This window comes from Rhipicephalus microplus, chromosome 10, assembly GCF_043290135.1.
Source record: "Rhipicephalus microplus isolate Deutch F79 chromosome 10, USDA_Rmic, whole genome shotgun sequence".
Lineage (NCBI taxonomy): Eukaryota > Metazoa > Arthropoda > Arachnida > Ixodida > Ixodidae > Rhipicephalus > Rhipicephalus microplus.
Genome location: NC_134709.1, coordinates 30,700,270 through 30,724,715, shown reverse-complemented (window position 1 = coordinate 30,724,715; position 24,446 = coordinate 30,700,270). Strand labels below are relative to the sequence as shown.

Genomic DNA, 24,446 nt, shown 5'->3' with positions numbered 1-24,446 from the left:
ACAAGTGCAGCCGATCACGGGCAAGCTGACGGGCTGCATGGGCTCGAGAAACGACATCGCTGGCGTACTCAGTAGACAAGGGGGCAGCCGAAGGAAGGAGCGTGTCAAATGGTAATGCTGGATGTCGGCCAAATAGCAAATAAAACGGCGAATAACTAGCTGTGTCGTGCCGTGAAGAATTGTACGCGAACGTGACAAAGGGGAGTGCTTTGTCCCAGTCACGGTGATCTGGCGAAACGTACATTGACGGTATCTGCGTCAGCGTTCGGTTCAGACGCTCGGTCAATCCATTTGTCTGTGGATGATAAGCGGTGGTAAGCTTGTGCTCAGTGGAGCAGGCGCGGAGAATATCCTCCACAACACGTGAAAGAAAGTACCTTCCTCGATCAGTAAGCAGCTGCTGCGGAGCGCCGTGATGAAGAATGACTTCATACAAGAGAAAGTCAGCGATGTCAGTGGAACAGCTTGTCGACAGTGCTTTAGTGATGGCAAAGCGTGTGGCGTAGTCTGTGGCGACTGCAACCCATTTATTTCCGGAGGTGGACGTAGGAAACGGGCCCAACAGGTCAAGGCCAACACGGAAGAATGGTTCCGTTGGTATGTCAATGGGCTGTAGGAGGCCAGACGGTAGCACAGAGGGGCGCTTGCGGCGTTGGCAGCGGTCGCAAGCAGTGACGTAGCGAACCACAGAACGATACAGTCCGGGCCAGAAAAAGCGACGTCGCACACGATCGTAGGTACGAGAGACGCCTAGGTGACCGGCTGTAGGTACGTCATGTAGTTGTTCGAGAACGCTGGTACGCAGGTGATGGGGAAGCACGAATAGTAATTCCGGGCCATCAGCGTTGAAGCTGCGACGGTACAGAATGTTGTCGTGCAGTTCGAACAGGCGAACGGAAGGGTCTGTCGGAGCAGAGGTCAGACGCTCGATAATGGAGAGTAACGACGGGTCACGTCGTTGTTCGGTGGAGATATCACCCAAAGCGTGGATGGAGAGAACGCAGGGGTCTGAATCAAGGTCTGTCAAGTCGGGCGTTTCAACCGGATAACGTGACAGTCTGCGTCTGTGTGGAGGCGTCCCGACTTGTAGTGGACCACGAATGAGTATTCTTGCAGACGGAGCGCCCAGCGACCAAGACGTCCAGATGGGTCCTTTAGCGATGACAGCCAGCAAAGAGCGTGATGGTCCGTAACAACGGAAAAAGTTCGGCCATACAGGTAAGGCCTGAATTTCGCCACGGCCCACACTAAAGCTAGGCATTCACGCTCAGTGATGGAGAACTTCCGTTCGGCAGGTGAAAGAAGACGACTGGCGTAAGCAATCACGCGGTCCTTCCCGTGCTGTCGTTGGCCAAGGACCGCTCCAATTCCATGGCCACTGGCATCGGTCCGAAGCTCTGTAGGTGATGCTGGGTCGAAATGGGCCAGTACTGGTGGCGTAGTCAGCAGATGGATAAGAGCCGAAAAAGCGTCCGCTTGCTCTATACCCCATGCGAAGGGAACGTCCTTCTTTAAGAGATCAGTAAGCGGTCGAGCGATGTCGGCGAAGTTGCGGACAAATCGACGAAAATAGGAACATAGCCCTACAAAACTTCGGACGTCCTTGGTTGAGCGTGGTTCAGTAAATTGTTGTACTGCTCGCACCTTTTCGGGATCTGGTTGAACACCATCGGCACTGACAAGGTGGCCGAGTATGGTGATTTGGCGACGTCCGAAATGGCATTTTGCAGAATTGAGCTGGAGAGCAGCTCTTCGAAAAACATCCAGAACAGCTGACAGACGTGTTATATGGCTGTCAAAGGTGGGCGAAAAGACGATGACATCGTCTAAATAACATAAGCAGATGGACCACTTATATCCTCGGAGAAGGGAGTCCATCATGCGCTCGAAAGTTGCCGGCGCATTACACAGTCCAAACGGCATTACTTTGAACTGGTAGAGGCCGTCGGGCGTAACGAAAGCGGTTTTTTCACGATCCATGGGGTCGACGGAAATTTGCCAATAGCCGGATCGAAGGTCGATAGACAAAAAGTATTGGGCACCATGGAGGCAATCGAGGGCGTCATCAATCCGAGGCAAAGGGTAGACATCTTTGTGGGTCACTTTGTTTAAATGGCGATAGTCCACGCAAAAGCGCCAACTGCCATCTTTCTTCTGAACGAGCACGACTGGGGAGGCCCAGGGGCTGGATGAGGGTTCTATTACGTCTTTAGTATTCATTTTATCCACTTCATTTTGAATTACTTGGCGTTCCTTGTGAGATACGCGATATGGACGCCACCGTATAGGACTAGCATTACCAGTGTTGATCCGGTGAGTCACTGCAGTTGTTTGGCTGAGAGGGCGGTGGTCAAAGTCGAAAACGTCTCTATATGATGTTAGCAGACTACGGAGGCTGGCAGCTTGCACTGCAGTGAGGTCGGGAGCAATCATCTTGTTAATGTCATCTGCAGGCAGAGTGTAATTGCGGCCAAGACAGGGGGATGTAGTGTCGGTGTCCAAACCAGTAACGTTGCAGCTGTCAAGTGGAGATAGGGTGGCCAAAGACATGTCTTGCGGAATAACTTGAGTCAAGAGACTCACGTTGAGTAGTGGTATAACCACTGTATTATTAGCGACGGCGACAACAGTGTGATCAAGGGCGACGTCTCGGGCCATCAGTACGTCGACTATAGGAGTGACGAGGTAGTCACCGTCGGGCACATGACGTGAGCACGACAAAGTGACATATGTAGCAGCTTGCGGAGGCAAGCGAACGTGGTGACGAGAGCGTAAACGGGGAGAATAGTCTGCTGGAAAATCGGCAAACTGCGGCAGTTCAAGCTGAAGAGCACCAGTGGCACAATCAATGAGCGCAGAATGACGTGACAGGAAGTCCAAACCAAGTATTAGGTCATGAGGACACATTTCAATGACGGCAAACTGAACTAATGTAGGATGACCAGCAATGGACACACGGGCCGTGCACATCCCTTGAACATCAGGGGTCCTCCCATCAGCGACACGAAGTTTGTGGGAAGCGGCAGGCGTGAGCACTTTATGTAGGCGTCGGCGAAGGTTCGCACTCATTACAGAAATGTGCGCTCCAGTATCTATAAGGGCAGAAATAGGCACACCGTCAACGGCAACGTCTAACAAATTTTGTTTCGTCGGAAGCGTCAAGAGAGGATTTGTGGAGGGAGTCGAAGATGCAGCGTCACCTCCGGGCGCTGCACCATTTAGTTTTCCGGGTAGGCAGGGGCGGGGTTGAATGGAGATGACGGCCTGCGAGTCTGCGGTGAGCGAGACGACTGGCGACGTCCTGGAGGCGAACGCGACTGATGACCATGCGGTGACGGAGATCGGCTGTTGAACCTTCTGTAGTTGTTTTGCGGAGAAGGCTGCACGGCAGACGCGAAGCGGGTGCTGTCCTGTCGGTAGTGAGGTTGAGATGAAGTCCGAGGTGGCGAGGACCAGCGATAATTGCAGTAACGGACGACATGACCGATACGGTGGCAATGAAAACAAATTGGTCGATTGTCGACGGTTCTCCACGCCGCAGGGTCGCGAGATCGGGCCGTGAACTGCTGCTCGCGATAGGACGAGGGTGGACGCCATGAAGCTCGCTGCGGGCTGGGCAAAGCGCACACCGAGGGAATACCTATGCTGGCGAGTTCTTGGCGGACGATGGCTTGAACCATGTTAGCAGTGAGTGGGGTGGTGTCACTTGCAGCGGTGTGAGCCGGAGCAGAGGCAATGGCTTCAAGTTCGCGCCGTACAATTCGGGTCACCTGATCCGATGAATCTAGAGGTGGTGGCTGTGTTCTTGCACGGTCTTTGCAAGATGATGTTGCAGCCGTATTCGGAAGGCGGGTGAACACGCTGTTAATCCGCCGGCTCTTCGCTTGCTCAAAGCGCCGACATTCTTTTATAATGGCGTCCACTGTAGAAAAATTTTTGCAGATGAGGAGGTTGAATGCGTCATCCGCAATCCCCTTAAGAATATGCCCGACCTTGTCAGCCTCCGGCATATCGGCATTGGCTTTGCGACACAACGACAACACATCTTCTATATAGGAGACGTAAGACTCGGTCGAGGTCTGCGCCCGAGACGCGAGCATTTTGTTCGCGGCCATTTTTCTTCCAATCGGCTTTCCGAACAGGTCTAGCATTTTCTCCCTGCACACTGCCCAACTCACAAGTTCTGTTTCATGGTTCTCATACCACGATTTGGCGGTTCCCCTAAGATAGAATTACAGGTTTGCCAGCATAAGAGTCGGGCCCCATCGGTATCGAGTACTCACACGTTCGTACTCTGCCAGCCAATCTTCAACGTCAACTTCATCTGGATCGCCGGAACCGCTGAACGTGCCAGGATCCCGCGGGGGTTCGAGCACAAAGGTTGTGGTCGCAGAAGGAGATGTAGTTACCGCATCATCTCCGGCCGCAGGAACACCAGGAGCAGATGCAGACGCCGTACTCTCTGTCATTGTTGTGGAATGACCCTTCAAACGTCGGCCGCTGCGAAGTTCCGTTGCGAGGCGGTTGCCCAGCACTTCCACCAAATGTGACGGAGCGAGGTCTTGGCTTACAGGACAGCGTCCACCGAGAGTCGGCAGCCGAACAAGATGTCTGAGTTGCCTCTCGTGCAAGCGCCTAACGCACAGGCGTCTTCTTCATCTTCGCTAAGTGCCACGCTTGCTCCTGTCGATGATGCACCGTAACAATATGTATGTATGCGAGTGAGACTGGACGGTAATTTTTAGGTGAGTTCTTCACTCCGGATTTATAATCAGTATTACTTTGCCAATTTTCCAGTCGTCTGAGTTTTCCAAGCCACAGCTACTGTCGAAAGACGTGGTATTTAATGCAACGATAGTTATGGAAATGGTATTTTTCAGAATCTTAGAGTTGACATAGCCAATACCGGCTGACAAGGATGCCTTAATTTACTTAATCCGACTCGCGATACCATCCACCGTGATTTCACTGGGCTGTATGTACTGAAAGTCGTATTCATGGACATTTGGCACATCGGAATGACCTTACTGGCTGAATACCGATGAGAAAAATGTATTAAAAGTGGCACCAATGAGACTGGTTGTTTTGTTCGGCTACAGTGCCTAGAATAGGAAAGTCACAGCTTTGGCTCAATTGCGAAGCAATGAATGCGGTAGCAACATATTGAAATGTCACGCGAAAAATGGCAAGCAGATCGAAACGTGTCCCCGCGTTGCTCACGCGAATAAGTGTCTCAGTTGTTACTTCACTATGTCTGAAAAGCGCGCCCTTTTCGCAAACGGGGACAGCGCAGCGAGTGCAGTAACCTTTGTGCGCCTGGTAACTACAGCGGAATCGTTCCTGTGAAAGCCCAGTGCGTGCGATTCTCCCCACCTCGAGATGAGCGCGCGCAGGCGGGAGCGTCCACCCTCTTCCTCCCCTCTCTGCGGGGCAAAGTACGCTTGGTAAATCAGAGCTCGCGCCACCGCGTCGCGATGATCCGGCGACGCGTACTCATGGTGCCATCTCGCTAGTAATGCTAAAACACGATAGTTCCCCCGAGATGGGCGTTGCCGGCGGTAAGTGGTAGATATAAATAACTTGCCGTTTCAACTTTGAGATAGGTGCTCCTCCGTGGCTCATAACGCCTCACACTCATAAGCAAGGGGTCGGACGCTCGATTCCGCGACTTCTTTTTCTAGATTATTTTTTTTTGCGTTTTCATGTATGTAGATACGTATACATACGGTGAATGTCACCGGCGGCAAAATCTAGCCAACAGTGTCCATACAATTGCTATCGCAATAATATATTCTAGGCACTGCAGCTCGGCTCTAGATGACGCGAAAACAGTCTGCGCTTGCTCTCGATCCCGCTTGAGCGCAAGCAGCCGCCGGAGCACGCAGGTCATGCCCTCGCGTAGTCCGTTTCATAAAAACTGACAGTGTAGTGTTCCACTCATGGAAAACGAAAGTGATACTTACTCGATGCAATGTCGGTAGCACGTCCGCTATAAACACTCGTCGATGATAGCGCGGAAGATGCGTCGTAATGGCGCGGGGCGGAGTGAACACGCGAGCACGTGAATGACGCACTATCAGCGCTGCGTAAACACCCATCGTCGGAAACACTGCACATGCGCAGCATGTGCTTAGCGGTACACTCTTTCCACCACGCGCACCACGTCATGAATACGCTTGTTCGTCGCCAGCCAGCCGAATTTTCATTTGCTAAGTTGATGCATCCTGCTTTTTCAATTATTTTTGTCTTTGAGATTTTTTTAATAAATAGTTGAAATGAAAATTGTTTACATTAACTCCAACATTTTATTGGAGATGGGCCTTGGAACGCTGGACACGCCAACTTAACAGACAAAAAAAGCGGCTAGCAGAAGACAAACAAGCGTACTTATGACGTGGAGCGCGTGGTGGAAGGAGTGCATCGCTGAGCACATGCTGCGAATTTGCAGTGTTTCCGACGATGGCTGTTACGCGGCGCTGATAGCGTCCTCGGCTACGCGCTCGCGTGCTCACCGCTGTAAGTACGTAGTTCCGCTCCATAATGCACTGCGCGAAAGACGGACGGAAACACGAAATAGAGAAAAAGAACAGACAAGCGCAGGACAGAGAAAAAGGACAGACAAGCGCTGCCTTATTGTCTGTCCTTATTGTTTCCGTCCGTTTTTTTTTTGTGCAGTACATTATAGATCAGTTTCAACTTGCCCAACTAGCCATTCTTCCGTAGTTCCGCGAGTCCATGTAAAGTCCACACACACAAGACAAAAAAAAAAGGGGTGAAACACGACTATGTATGTACAGTGTCAATTTTTATGAAAGGGAACACGGGAGCGCGTGGTCTGCGCGCTCCGGATGGATGGATGGATGGATGGATATGGCTGTACCCTTTAGATCGGGCGGTGGCTAGCGCCACCAAGCCGTGATACTTAATGAACCGAGAACTAGATTTTTTTTTCTTTAAAAAGTGAGTTTGAGGATTCGTACTTTGCAATGAAGGGTTTAATTTTCACTCGTGCCTTGACTTTAGCCACCAATCAGATAACCTCCTTCTAGTGAAGTCTACCCGCTTAAAGTCTATTTTGCCCTCCCGGTCCCTAAACCCCAGTGCTTTGAAAAACTCTGCGCCATCATCCTGAAGTATAGGGTGAAGCCCTTCACAGAACATTATCAAGTGTTCGGCAGTTTCTTCTTCCTCTCCACACGCACTGCATACTGTGTCTACCCCTTCGTATTTGGCCCGATATGTCTTGGTTCGCAGTACTCACGTCCTGGCCTCAAACAGTAGAGAACTACCCCGAGTATTATCATAGATCCTTTCCTTGGCAATTTCCTGCTTAAAAGTTCGATAGATCTTTAGTGCGGACTTCTTAATCATGCCCATTCTCCACATGTCAGTCTCCGTTTCCTTCACTTTCTCCTTAACCGATAGTTCTTTTTGGTTTGGCCACCTGCTGTTTTCTAAGTGTTTACCAGTCAATTTTCTGGTTCACTTTCTCCATTTTGTATAGACATTCTTCATGTACAAGTAGCTGAATACCTTCCTAACCAAATTCTCGTCCCCCCATTTCTCTCAATCGCTTCTCAAATTTTATCTTGCTGCTAGCTTCCCTGCCCTCAAATGATGTCCATCCCATATCACCTTGTACTCCCTGATTTGGTGTATTCCCGTGAGCTCCTAAGGCAAGCCTACCTATTCCACGTTGCTTAATTTCTAATCTTGCTTGAACTTTTGATCTCATGCACAAGACCGCATTTCCAAACGTCAGACCAGGAACCATGACCCCTTTCCATATTCTTCTCACAACATCATACCTATTATAATTCCACAGTGCCCTGTTTTTCATCACTGCTGCATTCCTGTTACCTTTAGTCGTCACGTATATTTCGTGTTCCCTTAGGTACTCGGTCCCATTGCTTACACATTCGCCCAGATATTTGTATTTATCTGTTATCTCTAGCATGACTTCCTGTATACTAAGCTCACTATATATACCTTCGTTATCATTAAAAATCATGACTGTCGTTTGTCGCCGTCTTATCGGCGAGACTACTGCGCGACGTATTGCCGCAGAAAGAAATTGATGTTACGTACACAAAGAATGATTCTCGGGCTCTAAAAGTTCTAGAAGCGCCTAAACTGCAGAGCTGAAGTGGTCCGGGTCGCTTTCATGCTGTCACCTTATCACGTACACCTCACGCTCTTTAATTGTGACCTAATTACCGGAATCACTTGCAATTATGTGACGAACGTGAGCAAATAATGAAGCTACATATCATTTTATTTGAGGTCACTGCATTAACTCTTGTTGCAGCGGTTTTTAGGTGCGAAGCTCCTTTGAATGTGGGTCGTCCCCTCGTAGTTGTATGTTGTAGTAGCCACTTCCTAGCTTTAGGAATTGCTCAATGCAGATGGCGTTATGTGTATACGTCCTTGGAAATAATATCACTAGATGGCGTTAAAGGTTTTCATATAATAAGAAAGTCGCAGCATATCCACGGAGCGAATAATGATCAGGGCGAAACGCACGTCCGTCCATCCAATGCGTACTCTGGTGTGATAGGAGCAGACTGATGAACGGTTCACCCTACTCATCATCATTCATCTCATAGATATGCTGTGATTTTTCGTTGAATCCGCTGCAATAATGAGAAATAATGTACCGTTTACTCAACTCGTACCTCAAGTCTGCCATTGTGAAAGCATATATGGTACTCTGCTGATGTCCTTAATGTAGCAGGCTCGATCCCAAGTTCAACGTAGATGGGAGGCAAAACGTCAGAGGCCCGTGTACTGTGTGATGCGTGTGCACGTTAAACCAATAGTCAAATTTCTGGCGCCCACCACTATGGCGCGCCTCATATCATGGTCTTGACTGGTAAAACAGTACGAGTATAATGGTTTTACTAGTATATGTATATACTTAAAATCTTAAAAATATCAAGCTTCTTAGAAAGATGTATCACGCAGTATAGACAAAAAAAAATTTAGAAAAAAGGCAGCGTTTCACAACATACAGTTTGTTATAGCTCTTAACTGCATTAAACTGGCTGTAGCTTGATTACGTGGCCACGTCCAGTAGATAAAAAGCGGCCCAGACATAACGATGAGGGTGACAACGTCTGCAGTCTTGTGCGGAATTTATGAACAAACAAAACATTTCTGGACATGAAACTAAAGGCAAATATAAAGTCACGTGCAACAGTAATAGCAGACAACAGTGCTTTGCAATAGGTGACGAGCTATAGGCGTGCGACAAGCAGAGTTTTTATCAACGCTTCAACTTGCAGCCTTAAAGAAGACAAGTCTGTTTGTCGAAAGGTTGGCTAGACTTCAAGCTAGACTTCAGACAAGCTTATGTGAACCAACGCAACACTGAATGTAACTTGAGTAAGATTTGACAAGAAGATCAAACTTTTTGGGGTAACATACAGTGAGTAGCATTTTTATCACAAGTTTGATTTGTACATATGCAAAAAAAAACAAACCAGAGAAACACACCTTTCAAAAACTACACCAAGCAGTCAGATGCCTTGTACCCCAAGACAGTAACCCTGACAACAGACTAGTCACGCTTCACACCCACTGCAGCAAGGGGGCAGCTCATGAAAAACATAAAAATAATTTATTGCCCGAACCCCGATCAGTCTTCAAATGTGATCTGTCCAGGTCCATGGTTTTTCATGTACCGCCGATAACTCTTGTATCGGGCACTTTCCGCAAGCTTGGCTTTCATTTCATCCTCCTGCTTTTGCTTCCACACCTGTAAATAAGCACACATGACGGCAGCATGTCATTTCCAAAGCAACACGATACAGTTGAGAAGCAACGTTTTTAGAATGAATTCAGTTTTGTAGCTCCGCTTGCGAGCCAGCACACATGGCCGAGGCGTGAATTTGCGACACTAAGGTTCCTTTCTGCTCCCTGATTAGCTCCTGCAACACGATGTATCAATGGTACGTTACGAGGGCTAATCGTCACGTGCCGCCAAGATCTCAGATACGCAAAAAATAGCTGCCAGTGACACATACCGCCTTTCTTCACGCTTGCTTGCTTCCTTGCGTCAATGTTTGCAAATGGCAATGGCTCGGGAAACAGTTATTTCAAATTTTGCACATGTGGCAGGGATGCAACTGAAGACTGCCATCATTTTGTGTCAGATTGTGTGGGTGGCTACAAAAGGGTCACCGGTCATCACTTTTTCGAATCACGGAGGGAACTTACAAGAAATATCTCGAGATTCTACAACACCCGAGGAAATGAGAACAAACCAAATTACAGGTTACCTAACCAAAAGGGTAAGTGTAAATTTAAGGGCTCGTTTTCTTTGTTATATACAGTATTAATGAGAACTATTAGACAATTAGGCCAGGGAAAATATAGGGGATGCTATTAGAAGTAATGGCAATGTAAATGTGAAGAAGAAAAAGTGGACGAAAAGATAACCTGCCACCAGCAGGATCCAAACCTGCGACTTTCAAATAACACGCTACCACTGAGCTACGGTGGCGGTCATCCCTCTGTCCCCTTTAGAGAGCATGTATGTCAGTCTACCTTGACGAAGTCGGGCTACTTTGATGAGCAGTAGTTAAAGTTGTAGATTTTTTTAAAAGTGGAAAGCGTAATTTCCCAGAGAACTAATAGTTGTCCTGTGTTTGGTGACTTGTTTTGGGAGGCAAATCTAAATACTTGAGCCTCTAGCATTTTCATTTCCGTACAAAATGTGATCGCCGTAGCCATAATCGAACCCGCAACGTGACGGCAGCCTCCCAGTCAGCAGCCGAACGCCGTAACCATTGTACCACCGTGGTGGTTAAACACAGGTCGGTGGCATGGGAATATTTGTGGAAGCGAAAAACTAGGCGTGCAAGACTGATACCATTATTGTAGGTCAAGTTGGATTATATTTTTACTATTAGAGAGCAAAGCTTGTGAAATGTTGCTTCTTGAAGCAGTGCGAGGTTATTGAAAATGATTCAACGGTAAAACTCAGCTGCTACGGCCGACGAAAGCTGCACTGACAATAGGGCGCAAGGGGCATGTAGCAGACAACGCATGATGTTAGGCATTAAATAAAAATGGCACTGCAGCGCCTCTAGTTTTCGCTACCGCCGTCGCGTCCACTTCAGAGAGCAAGCGCCTATGCGGAGCTGCAAAACGCACTAGGTTTTACAAACGTTTGTCCACAAGAGTGTACAACAGGAAAACCTAGGTACGCTTCATTAAAATGCATCCCTTTCTTCCGAAAAAAAAGCAGGTAAAACATTGCATATATATGACAAACGCATAGTAAACTGAAATCACACCTGAAATAATCGCCAGTATCGGGCAGCCAGTGTCATGACCACTATCATCACAGGAAGCTGGGAGAAGCTTCCACTGAGCCTGGTGACGGCAACATGCCACTTACACAAGGGAAGCTCATTCACTACATGATAAGTTGGAGATAACAAAGTTGTGTCACATGTTTACAGCACACTGGAAAATCGTGTTCTGTGTAAAGTAAAATGCCAAAGTAACGGAGTTTTCTTTCAAGGAAACTTATTCTATTGGTAGGTCACTTTAGATGCAGTCTAAAAGGGATACTGACACGAAATTTTCCAGTCTTTTTTTTGTCTGTGTGAGTGCTGAATGAAAGGCCAAGCACTTAACAGCCTAGACAGCATGTTGGTAAGCATGAATGCACCCTGAAAAATTGATTACAGTACATTGCTAAAGCTAGTTTCATTTCCACTGTAACCCGCCGTTAAAACGCAGTACGAGCTTCTTGCTGAGTGCGAGCACAAAATATGACATTTCCACGGCTGCTCTGCTCAGTGGCTCCATTTTCCACACCAAAGCAGCCATTTTGAATGTCTCGGAACCTGAAGTCATTACAGTTAGCGTTACCAGAGCGCGAAGTCACCAGGATAGATACTACAGCTTCATGTCACAATGGCGTGCGATCTGAAACTCTACATTATGTCAAAATAAAAATTTTACCAGCATTACAAAGTTGCACAACTGCTCAGAGCCACCTCTGTATACAGTAAATTTGTATGGTGGAGTAAACTCACCTTCGAAATAGCTGTCAGTACCCCTTTAATTCCTACGTACCGCTTTGTTTCTTTTGTCCTTTTTCCAGTTTCAATACCATAAATAAAGTTTTTAGCTGAACCCGAAACCCTACCTTCAAATTCCACTTTGCTTCCCACAGAGTGGGTCACATTAAAAAAGTACAATATGTGGCACCTTGAAGTTTTCGGGAATCCAGAGCTCGTCGCGGAAGAAGCCCTGCCGGTCACGTTCCTCAAGGGCGTCCCATTGAGACTGAGACAGTGCCATCTGCCGCCGAATGAGGTACTCCTTCTCAGGCAGGCCCAGTTCCTCACCCCGCAGGTTGAACTTGACGAACCAGCGGGCCTGCCACCAGAGATAGCTGCCTATAGTGTAGGGCAACAGCACTAGCTGAACCCAGAGAACGTGGCGCACTGTCGGCTTGCTGTAGCCGCCCCGGATGTCCACCTGCTCCTCGAGGATGCGCTTGAGCGTGTTTTCCTCCTCCTCCTTAATCTCCTCCTGCAAGCAGAGTGATGCCAGAAACGCAATGAACAATTAGCGAGGCGCCTAGGAGTGGTGTCGCCAGCCCACAGCACATTCCGGAATTTAACCCTCTAATGCCTGAATTATGAAACTGCTGAACAAAAAAAATTGTTTTCATTTTCCAGCTTTAAATAGCAACCTTTAAATAATTCCGAAGTAGTTAAATTATATAAGCTGCAACTTTATGCATTTGTTTATGCATGTTGAAAATTCTCCCTATGCCACAGAAGTGAAGACCTCGCAACAAAAAATGCACTTCAAAACTACTTAACATGTTGTATGCCACTGCTTGGGTTTGTACACAACAAACAAATGGAATTATTCAAGGTAGAAGTTACGTCACACAGGCGAGAAAGAAAGAAAAAGTGAGAGCTGTCGCATGCACTTCGTGCTATCCGCCATTAGCTACAAAATCATTCCTTCTAGCGTAGAATACCATAGCTGAGACGGCGCTAGATTTTTTTATGCTAACCGCTACGTTCCCCGTGAGTACTTAACAGCCAACATTAAAAACGGCACGAATTTCACGACTTGCTTGCTTGAAGTTCTTCCGTCAAATTCACAACACTCGGCAGTAACAGGTTGTGCCCCACAACACTTTCTTACTATTATTAGAAAGCGCTGCTGTTCGGTTGTAGGGGCTCCTCAGAATATGTGGGTGAGTACTTGACAGCCGGCATTAAAGGTGGCACGCATTTTGCTACTTGCTTGCTCGAAATTTTTCGGTATGTCGCGAATTCGCGACACTCGGCAGTAAAGGGTTAAAGGAGCCCGACAACACCTTTTTTACAATTATTAGAAAACGCTGCTGTTTGGTTGCCGGGGCTCTTCAGAACATGTATGCCGAACATCACTGCGCAGCACCCAGCTTAGAATTCACAATGAATTTTAATAGTCAGCCATAACTCACTCTTTCTACAAATGATGCTATAAACCCAAAAAAACTCTGCCATAAACCCAAAGTCGACGGAATATTGGCTGTTTGAGCATCGTGAGCTGTGTAGTTATTGTGACCGCAGCCGGATGTCACCACATGCACATGCGTGCTTGGAATTACACCGAACGTAAGCTGGACATTTGAACAAAAAAAGATAAAGTGCTCAATGTGACGAAAGGTGAAGAGCAGTCGTAGATTCTTGTCCCAATGTCATCACCCACACCCGAGTAACATTCACCCTGCTCGCTAAGACGAAAAGAGGGAAAAGGCATTCATTATTTGTTTATGAAGATTGAGCTGTATTGCTAATTACTGACTTTAGGAAACAAATGAGGCTTGCAAAATTCAACTTCTTTAGAAATTCACAGCATGGTAAAATGGTATACACGAGACTTCCTTTATCACAAATATTGCAGAGGGTTTCTGAAAACGCTCTCGAACTTTGCAAGTCCCATTTCTCACCTAAAGTCAATACAGTTGACTGTCAGTAATGATTGATATGTGGGGTTTAACGTCCCAAAACCACCATATGATTATGAGAGACGCCGTAGTGGAGGGCTCCGGAAATTTCGACTACCTGGGGTTCTTTAACGTGCACCCAAATCTGAGTACACGGGCCTACAACATTTCCGCCTCCTGTTGACTGTCAGTAAACAGAAATCTATCAAATGTAACTGCTTTTAGCTGGATCGGTTTCGCACCTGAATTCTGCACCCCTATTCACCTCTCAGTGAATGGAAGTCCTGTTCTATGGAACAAATTCTTCTGGTCTCTTCAGGTTCTGTTTAACAAGAGTCTACTGCATTTAGCAATTTAATTAAATAATCCTAATAACAATTTAATAAATCACAAAACGAAAAACTGTCTATAGTGCACAACATGGCTGTCAGCTATACGCAAGTCATTTCACCTGCTTGCCTATAATATTGCATTTTTAAGCTTTGGCTAGAGATAGCATGGAAACCTAGTATAGTGCATATACTTATTATTTTGATTTCAGTGAAACAAGTGGTATTTTGAGGGCCTCGTTTTTTTGTTAAACAAACCAAATGAGTCGAACATAGATTTAGGCCAGAGAAAGTGTAGGTGCTATTTACTAATTGTAATAAGGACATAAATTAAAATCAATTAAAGTGGAGGACAATTGATGGCCACTATGGTTTCCCTAGCCTAATTTAATTATCTATTGAATTCATTGGGTTGTATCTTGATTCAATGCTGTATACATTGGAGTTCTGACTGCTTTTACCAGTATATTCACAATATACGTGTTTATACTTGTTCTTAAATATTTTTGTCATACGTGTCTTTTCATATGCTTTCACAGTGTATATTGTATGTAATTATCTATCTTGATTAAATATTATACGTAAATTTCACTTTACATACATACCTACACTTGTTATCTTTGTGACATGCACCTATATCCTGTTATCCCTCACTTTCATCTGTTTTAGAATATTTCATATGTTTTAGAATATAGAAGACCCAGATGAGAGATCACAATATTGCCCCACATTTATTCAATTTGCCAACGAAACAATTTTTCATTTCTGATGCTTCCATCCGCATAGCCCCCAACAAATCCAAGCATTAAACCAGTAGTTTCCTGTTTGTGACTCCATGAATTTGTAACATGCCCCTATGGCCATGAGACCAGAAATTTAACCCTCAGAAAGGGTGAACGCCATTCTGTTTCAAAGAAATTTGATAAACCAGTTTATTACCTTTATTTATGGCCACAAAGAGCACACTAGATGAATTTTTAAAAAAGAAAGAAAATAAATACAAATGAAATGGTACTTTATTCAAAAATCAAAATCAATTCATTCAATCTAATCAACAAACAAATCGACTCCAGCATTAAACGTTAAAAATTATCAGCTGGTAGTATTGAAAAGTGTGCGCTCTACACACTGGGCTTCTAGTGCAGAATTCAAAATCTAGACATCTGACCCTCATTCACTATTCTAATGGCCAACATGTCACAGAGTTAACGAGAATAAAGCTACCTTATCTGCATCTGCCAAAATGATCCAGTGTTTTTCCTTTGCATTAAAGTATAGTTTGACTGCAGTTAGCTTCCTAACACAAAATGCGCAGTGAAGCTCCTGAACAAGTGAGGTGAGTGGTAAAGATTGGTGCGGTTTCTACTGCCAGAGGACTCACTTTTCTTCTTCTATCCTTCTTCTTGTTCGGGTTAAACAACCCTTCTTTTTTGGCAATCTCCATGGCCTGCAAACACACATGTTGGGGAATTACAAATAGGTCTGCAGAGAAGTAACAAGCAATGCGATTCGTCGTAGTAATCCATGGAGCATCTTACAAGAAATATAGGTGCTAAAGCGGTTTTCGTGCTGTCAATCACAAAGAAGTTGATCTGATAGCACAAATTAACTAGCCGTCTCTTTAGGCCTCGAGGCACTAGTGACTGCGCCCTTCGAACGACGCAGTCGCCCCCCCCCCCCCCCTCCAGAACAAAGCAATGAATGCGATACCATGATGCTTAATCTTTAACCGTCAGCTATTGACCCTGTAAAGCGAGGGGCGGATGTGTAACATGACGTAGCCGCCTGACAGTGGACCGACCAACACCAGGAATGTCAGCGATGGGGCCGCTGCTGAAAGCTCCACGTATTAAAACCGAATTGCCCCTGCTCTGGCCAGGAGATGAGATGACATTTTTACAAAAGCGCGTGACGAATTCGCATTGGAAACCTAGCACTCGCAATCTCGAAAGGGCAGGGCCTTTTGGGGGCGTCTACCGCAAGAGCGATTGCTATTTCATTCAATAATCCCGCTTGTACCTCCGAAGAAGTATCCCAGCAACACACTCCACACCTTAAATACACTATTAGCTGTACCATGATATGCAGCAAAACTGTGCGGTGAAGTGGCGTAGTTGCCATCCACTGAAAAAACATTGCAATTGAAAAATGACCACTCACTCTGAGCCTATATTTAGGCACTGTGATGAGGTGATCGATGGCAGCATGATACCTGTGCCACGCACCGTAATACTGAAAGAAGAGAAATTTAACTTTGTGAGCAAGCACAACCGGAACCTTGATATGCAACAAGGCAACTGTTTGGTGAAGAATTCATCAAAACCTTAAGAGCCCAAACTATCACTTGCCCTGTGCTATCGCATGCCAGATTTACCTTGGAACTGACCAAATCAGATAATGCCAAAGGCTGGCATTATGTAATTTCTTAATTCTTGCAGAAAAGAAAGATAAAAACCCATGTTTCTCAGTGATTTAAAATTAAGCACTCAATTTGTGGCCTACATCAGCTTTGGTAACTATTACACAGCAGTGCTGGACTTTGCTCTCAAATTATTACCAGCAAGAAGTTATCCGTGCTATACTTTCCTGCCAGTGTTTTTACGTCCATAATACAGTCTAATTTTGCTATGGCAAAGATTGGCACGTTAAAAACACCTTCATTTACACAACATTCGTTACAATCAGATTAATTACATGTTGATGTTACTGACAGTATCTTAGATTTGCATCATTATATTGGCATTCGCTATTGCATGGTTCAACTGTACCCTTGTTCCATGTTAAACATGCCAGCATGGCCTTGCTACATGTTTAATCCTTCGAGTGTTTTTGCCTTTAAGTACTACGGCAGTTTTCTGCTCCACAGTGTCTTTGCCGCATGGGTGCGTTTTCGACCCTCCACTTTATACGTCTTGCAGTAATAACGATTCATACTCGCTGGGAGGTGCTGCCGCCTCCTAGGACTCGCAAGAAGCCTTGGAAATGATTGTTCCTCCTTCTTGCGAACATGAACAGAACTGATTTCCAGCGTCAGCGCGGTGTGCGACAACGCTCGTTTGTGCTTTCGGTTTTGCCGCACGTTCGCAACGGAGGTGCACGAAACTTGATTTTCATCTCTATCGGCATTCCCTTACAAAGGCGGTGGAGGTCGATTTCGATTTTTTATTTGCATTGCACTTCACTAGTTTATCGACACTCACAGGACATTTTCGTTCTCCTTGGTTACCGAGTTTACTCTGCCCAAGGCAGCCACACGCAGAGAAGATGCCGTGCGTTTGGCAGCACAACTGTGATCGCTCCAGAACAGAGACGCTTGCTATATGTGCACACGGCCATAAGGTGCTGTGTGTATAGACCTGCTTGTTAAGAAGACCACGCTCTGACACGCTATTGAACATTTTGCAGTTCTCAATACCGCTGACATCAAAAAACTTCGTTTTCTTTTTAACAATTTTCCACCAAAAAACTGCAATAAAGTCATTTGACTACCTGGAAAAGGCTCTCTCAGGAAAATTTAACACTCAAAGAATTCAGCAGCACTGCCAAATAAGTCTGGACAGTGATACTAAATTCATTTGGCAGAATAGAACAATGGATACTACTAGGCCAGATGAAAGCATAACCTTTCTTTCATGAATTCCCCGCTGAAACTTCAGCACTAGTTATCAGTACAACATGAATTTTTAAATGTTGCCGATTCTTTCTAGTTTTGCAGTAAGGTTATCAAAACTTTTTTGACTGGTTCAGAACTTAAGAATCAGTCAATTTAGATTTACATTCCATGACTTCAAGCTTGTCAGAACAATCGCTATTTGACCAAATTGCCAGAAACAAGTAAATGCTGTGACAAGCACAACTAAAAACATCGTACCTGAACGGCTGAGATGACTGTAATAGTGACTGCAAGGACAATGCGAATGTCAACCTTGGGTGCCATGCGCGTGCGGTAGTACCGGTAATAATGCCGATATATTGCCTCTGAAATAGGGAGCAGGGTCACACAGTTATAGCCACAAAGCACAAATCTAACATCCACGAATAGCATCTCAAGGCACTTCTAATTTCATTACCTATACAAGACCTATCAAACAAATCAGGAGTTTGAAGTTCAACAGTGTGCTTTACCAGCAAGATACCACTGGGTAAGATTGAGTCAGCTGTTTACATGAGACATCATTACATCTACTATGGTAATTATACTACACTTCCCTAACAATAAGTAGTAATTTATTACACTTACATGTACTATAAATACACATGTTGGTGATCCAACCTAACTTAGAAAATTATCAATACTGGTTTATCAAGAGATATTGAAAGGGTGGTACACTAGAACAGTAAGTGACCTACAACAAACGTAAAAAGTTGCATTGGCAGTCAATATATAAAATACACACACACACACACACACACATATATATAAAGATGCACACATATATATGCAGTACAGTAAAAAATCTACTCGTACAAAAACTTCAGAAAATCTGCTTGGTACCTGGATTATCCAGCATGTCATCATAATCCTTTCGAGATTCATCATCTTTGAGAATCTGTCAGAAAAATTGCGCCAAAAATTGAAAAAACAGCACACGAATAGTGTGCTCACTTTTGAACAATCTGAATATTTTGGCAAACTTTATTTTGCATGAATATCATCATCAATATAATTCATTTTTATTTGCAAGAGCTTGAAGCAATTCTCAAAATGATTACGATGAAGAATCAAGGGACCTAGACTTTTTGTTATTCGATATCAAGCGCAAGGCAGTCATAATCTATTTACATCACATGGCTCATAAAGCCGTTGCACATATTTCCTGAACATAATGTTCTTCAATAAAATGGCCGTATCACTCATGTTCACCGCAAGCAAATTTTGTAAATTTTGGTTTGATATGACTGATTCGGGTGACACGAGACCTTTTCAGGCTTTTATTATTTTATTATCAGAGACTAATATTGAAGTGCAGATTATACAGTCTTATCAATGAGATTTAGAAAAAGAAGTGAAGCCTGACAAAACATATAACTCATACAACCAACATTTATGGTTCGGAAGTTGAGGGACGGATAACCACTGTAGGCAGTACATCGATTATGTTAGATCAGCATCTGAGATTTGGTGACGCAGAACCAGAGTGAGGTGAGGGCTTGAGGCCCATGAAAAATTTTATTACGTAGATAATCACAAAAATTTTTCAAAAATTTTTAATTGGGCTAATCCACTTATCTCTCACCTCATAAGCAGTCGCTATAAGTGTGAAACGTTCTGCAGCCTTGGCCTTGGCCTCCTGAATGATAAGAGAACAGGGGTAAAAAATAAATGCAATACAAGACATGTCGGATAAACATTCAAGCTTTGTTTCTGCAATAACTGCACTTCACATAATGGGCACAAGCTTGCATTGAACCCCGAATCGATTCCTGAATTCCGTGCCGAACGGTTGTGCCCCTGCGATCTCCGACGCCAGCGCAGCTCTGGCCGACTGGCTCGCTCTTCGCCATCTCCTGATGCCATGAAGCTCTCGCTGAGTGTTTCCCCGTCCTCGGACTCCTTCGACCGTGTCCCAATCCTTCCCTTTCTCAATCTATTCTTTTAATCCCTTCTTATCCCCTTTCCTCGTGAGCTATTGCTGAGGTGTCGCACCTAGATGCAGACAATTGCGGGGCTCACTTTTCTCTTCTTTTCTCTCATTTAAGAATCACTTCCCCCCCTGTCATACCCCACATTGTAAAATTAATTCCTTTATATTCCCGACTGTCTTTGGGTATTAAGGCGTTGTATGGTCATCACACAAAACTTTGCTATCAGTGAAATATTTACTGGAAGTAATGACATCATCTTCCGTGCATTCAGGGATATTATGGGCGTGAATTCCCTCCTTTTGTCAACGTAGTACCTAACATGCCACAGTATTTAGGGTATTAATGTATAATTAAGAAATGTGTAAATTAAAAATTTTCCAAGCATTTGCACAGGATGTTGATTTTCAGTAAACACAGAGCCTCTTTTGCATATCGCCGACATGCCTTGTGCTTTCCACACTGCAGCCGAAGCCATACTTTTCGCACAATGAAACTATCAATCACTCCTACTCTCCCTTTGCATGTCTGCATTTGTCTATCTTCCCAGTCCATTGTTCGTGCTCCAGACTGTCGTCTGCAGCTTCACGACTAAGAAATACCTGAAACAATGCCTCATTCCTTGATAGAAGACTCTCGAGGCACCTTACATATAATTATTTGCCTAAAACAGTCTCCATAGAATTAGTATGGGCATGCCCAGACAGTTTGCTTCAGATTAACCTTTTGCTTCCCCCCCCCCCTTACCATAGGTTTTAGTTAATTCTGTCTTTCTCAAATAGATTTCCAACAGCAAAGAGCCTACACAAAAGCGACTTAATGATCAAGAAGAATGCTGTACAATAAAACATTACTGTCAGTAAAAGCAAGCCAACAGTGAAATTATGTTAGAAGAGCAGTTGAATAGACAATGGTTCATTAAAGATCACCATATTTCATGTTATGTTGTGATGCAACAAAGATGTTGAGTCCTAGAAAGTCGATGCAATATGCTCAACAGTAAACAACATGAAATCTCACATACAAACACAAAAAGTAAAGGTGCTCATACATCGAAGAGTGGGATATATGTACTTCCACACATATGCAACAAAGTACATTTTGTACATTCTTGCTTTTGCAGATGTCATCTAACACTGTCTAATGACGAGTATGATGCTAGTGCAGCTATAAAAAAAACTTAAGTAAAATCTCTATCGTTTTCTGGCTGCCTGTCGATATTGATGGATGCAGTTAAGCTACGTGGAGACACACTGTTATGCCACCGTCGGAATTAGTCGCGTGAAACACGTCAGACTGCTCTCTTGTGCTTTTTTTCTGAACAAGCTACGCCATCTATACCGTCTCGCAATAAGTTGGCAGTGCACACTTAGCGCCTTCGCATAATACTATTTAGATTTGCGTGCCAAAGACTCCGGTGCGTCACGCCACGTTTGTCTGAGTATTTCATAATGTTTGGCCTTGTTCAAGATTTTTGTTTTGTCGAGAAACTTTAACAAAGATGCGTAAACAAACAAACTGCATACCTGTGTCTTGTGCATATCAGGGTGGTACTTCCTTGCCAACTGTCGATAGGTCCTAGCCATTTCGGCCTGCAAAGGAGTGTATTTAAGTGTCAAAAAGTCTGCGACAATCGCAAAATGGAACCAAGTGACTCGCTTAGGGGCAAACAGAAACCGGTACTGACCTTGGATGTGTCTCTTGTAATGCCCAATACTGAAAGGATAAGGAAACAGGCGATTCAGGTAAGGAACTGAGCAAGACATGTCGACAGTTGTTCTTATAGGTTTCGAACTAGGCAAAAGAGGCAGCTCTTAAAAAATATACATCAGCAATGAATATTACTGTATACGGTAAAACATACATTTTTAACTCATCTGCACTCCCCCTTGTCATCCGCATGTGGAACAGCCTTCCAGATGAAATCGAAGCTGAAAGCAATCGGGAAAAATTCCGGCACCTTCTACTCACCCCTTTCCAGGATTAACTGCTCATTTTATTCATATTAAAATCAGCTCCTACACGTTTACTCACTACTAGTATCTCGCTTTTTTTTTGATGGTTTGAATACTAACATGCCATTCAGTTCTGTTGTGTATCATTCAGTGATGTTTTCTTTTGAATAATGAAAAGTCGTTTCACAATTTGTGTTTATTTTCTTAGCTTGTTTTACGTCATTATATCACGCATATACTCATCTGATTTTCATTGCCGTTCCATTCCTATTAAAATTATTATTAATATTTTCTCATTGTTATTCTTTTTAGGACTTGCATAATAATAGACAATTAGTTCATGTTATTGTTTGTATGGAAATTGTACCAATTCGTGTATGTATTCCTTTTATGCTCCCCTTACACAATGCCCTGTTGGCTCTGTAAGGTATTTTGAATAAATAAATAAAGCCATGGGTGGATTTTCAGGTATCAGCAATGAAATAAATACTAACCTAAAATCTAAGGTATATTTGGTTAACACTGTAGGTTATTCTCAGATGACGTATGGGCGTAAATCCTGGATCTCACGGACATATGAAAGAGCTAGATTATTTTGAGTTCGGACACTGACTTATAGTTTCAACACTTCCATGAATTTCCAAAAAAAACCAACCTCTTGGTCATAGGGGAGATTAATTCAGAATGTCCGACTTCAGGCGAAATTTGTGCAACTAAAGCTTTATTACTGTAGTCATTTCGCGTGGGCTGGTGGTTAATTGCTGAATAAGCCAATGCTAGTCGAAGTGGAGTGTTCAGAGAATGCAATGCTACTCGTGCCTAAGATGGTTACATGGCATTCATGCCACAAGAAAATTTGTTACTGAGCTTAAATATGGTATTTGATGTTGAATACCATCGATGAAATTGGTGGTATTTAACATGTTGCACTACGCGTAAGCTAGAGTTTTAAAAAAATTGAAAGCAACAGCTACCTGAATGTCAGATTCTATAAATTGCCATGTTCTTTTCCATGAAGCTGAAAGCTTGGACCTCTTTTTGCCGTATAACCTTGTGCACTTGAATGGGCCGCGTAATAACGTGAGGATTGTTCGCCTGTTTTGCCCAGGCGCTGCCCGTCTGCGACTTTTCCACCGCGAAGGCCATCGTAGACAATGAACTCTTAAACAGACGCGATGACGGCAACAGGTTTCTCTTTGTTTCTTGTTTTTTTTTTCATGATGCCACTGTGACCGGCGTGCAACAAGAAACAGGTTGGAATAACCTATGAAACGTGCACTTTCGTTAACAGGTGTCAATATGCCACACGCATGACAAGTTCTGACAGGACCTAAAAGGCCAAGCCGACCGAGAGAATCCCGCGTTTAGATTGAGTAAAATTGCAAGGCGTGTTCTCGAATCTGCGAAGGTTTCACATGTGATGTTGCGTACAGTTTCGTCAAAGCGCGGTTCCGACAGGTGGGCCAAATCTGTCATTTTCCGGCGAAACAGCTCGACAGCAGGCTCGTACAACTTGCCCCCACACGAGGCACACGTAACTGTAACACTTAACGAAACCACGTAACCCTGAGCTGTGACAATCGTCATCGCGAAACAAGCTGTCACGATGCATATGTTACGCTCTCAACGAGCGAAAATCGAAGTCGGCGCTTATCCGTTCCGTTTCGCTTATCCTTTTCGGCAGGTCACGCCCAGAGACTGCTTTTTTTTTCCCCGCTGCGTTGCCAGTGAAGCGCTAGGTCTTCCTCGTGAGATGTCACGTCCTCACACCTTGGGTCAAGACATGCCGTGTGGAAACCCACGTCGTCGGCGGTTCCTCGAAGAACACGTCTTGCGGGGGGACGTGCGCGAAAGGGGTTCACTCACCATCGTAACAGTTCTCCCTGCCGCAGTAGAGTCCGTCGATAAATGCGTGCGACGTGGTGACGCAGAACACAGCGAGCAACGAGAACTGTAAAACTCGCCGGTGTATTGGCATCCCGTCTATCTCACGGATCTGTCAGCATCACCTACGCGCGACGTCCAAGTGGCAGAAGACTCCGTGAAGATCGGATTGGATTGGATTCGCTCCGCAACCGCGTGCGGCTTGAGCTGGCTTTCTTTGGTTGCCTGACCAGGGCACGGAATGCGGCTAATGAACGTGCCTAAATGTCCCTGGATTTTTTTTTCTTCTCAAACGAAAAAAATCTTGAGACTTTATTGAATGTCTGAGTTGGAAAAATGCTTCGCAACATACTGTCTTAATCGCACGCCGCCCGGTAGCATATGAAATGGTACCATCGACGACAGTTCAGATGCAGTGGCTGTAGTTCAGACCAGTACACTGTAGTTCAGACAAGGAACAGTATTTCTTGCACTGCTTTTGCGTCTCGTGCAAAGCCAGTTTCCCAAATAATCTGTTAGCGTTCACTCAGCTCTTGACACCAGAGTACAGTGAACTAGAAATAAGTGGATCCTTTCAGACTAAATTGCTAACTGATAAAAAAAGTGACCAGCGTCTCTAATATTTCTTTTAGTGCTACCAGTGAAATGTACAGATCCTTCAAACAAAAGGGCACGATGATCAACAGCACATCTGTTTTGTTTTGTTTCTTTTCGTGTTTTTTT

The 24,446-nt window shown here is 44.7% G+C and overlaps 1 protein-coding gene across 2 annotated transcripts; it reads right to left on the bottom strand.

Moving 5' to 3' along the window:
* Window positions 1-9,600: 9,600 nt before the first annotated feature.
* On the bottom strand, window positions 9,601-23,897 carry LOC119180747 (dnaJ homolog subfamily C member 25 homolog). Of its 2 annotated transcripts, none has more exons than XM_037431882.2 (10): window positions 23,706-23,897; window positions 21,572-21,600; window positions 21,411-21,476; window positions 19,539-19,592; window positions 18,797-18,851; window positions 18,173-18,279; window positions 16,462-16,533; window positions 15,683-15,748; window positions 12,226-12,552; window positions 9,601-9,757 (listed from the first exon to the last, which is right to left on the bottom strand). In XM_037431882.2, the coding sequence occupies exons 1-10, from the start codon at window positions 23,815-23,817 to the stop codon at window positions 9,638-9,640; spliced, it is 1,008 nt and encodes a 335-aa protein (XP_037287779.2). In that variant the 5' UTR covers window positions 23,818-23,897; the 3' UTR covers window positions 9,601-9,637. The 2 variants fall into 2 exon arrangements, with proteins under 2 accessions (XP_037287779.2, XP_075731469.1); XM_075875354.1 differs by lacking the exon at window positions 23,706-23,897 and adding an exon at window positions 22,814-22,864.
* Window positions 23,898-24,446: the final 549 nt, after the last annotated feature.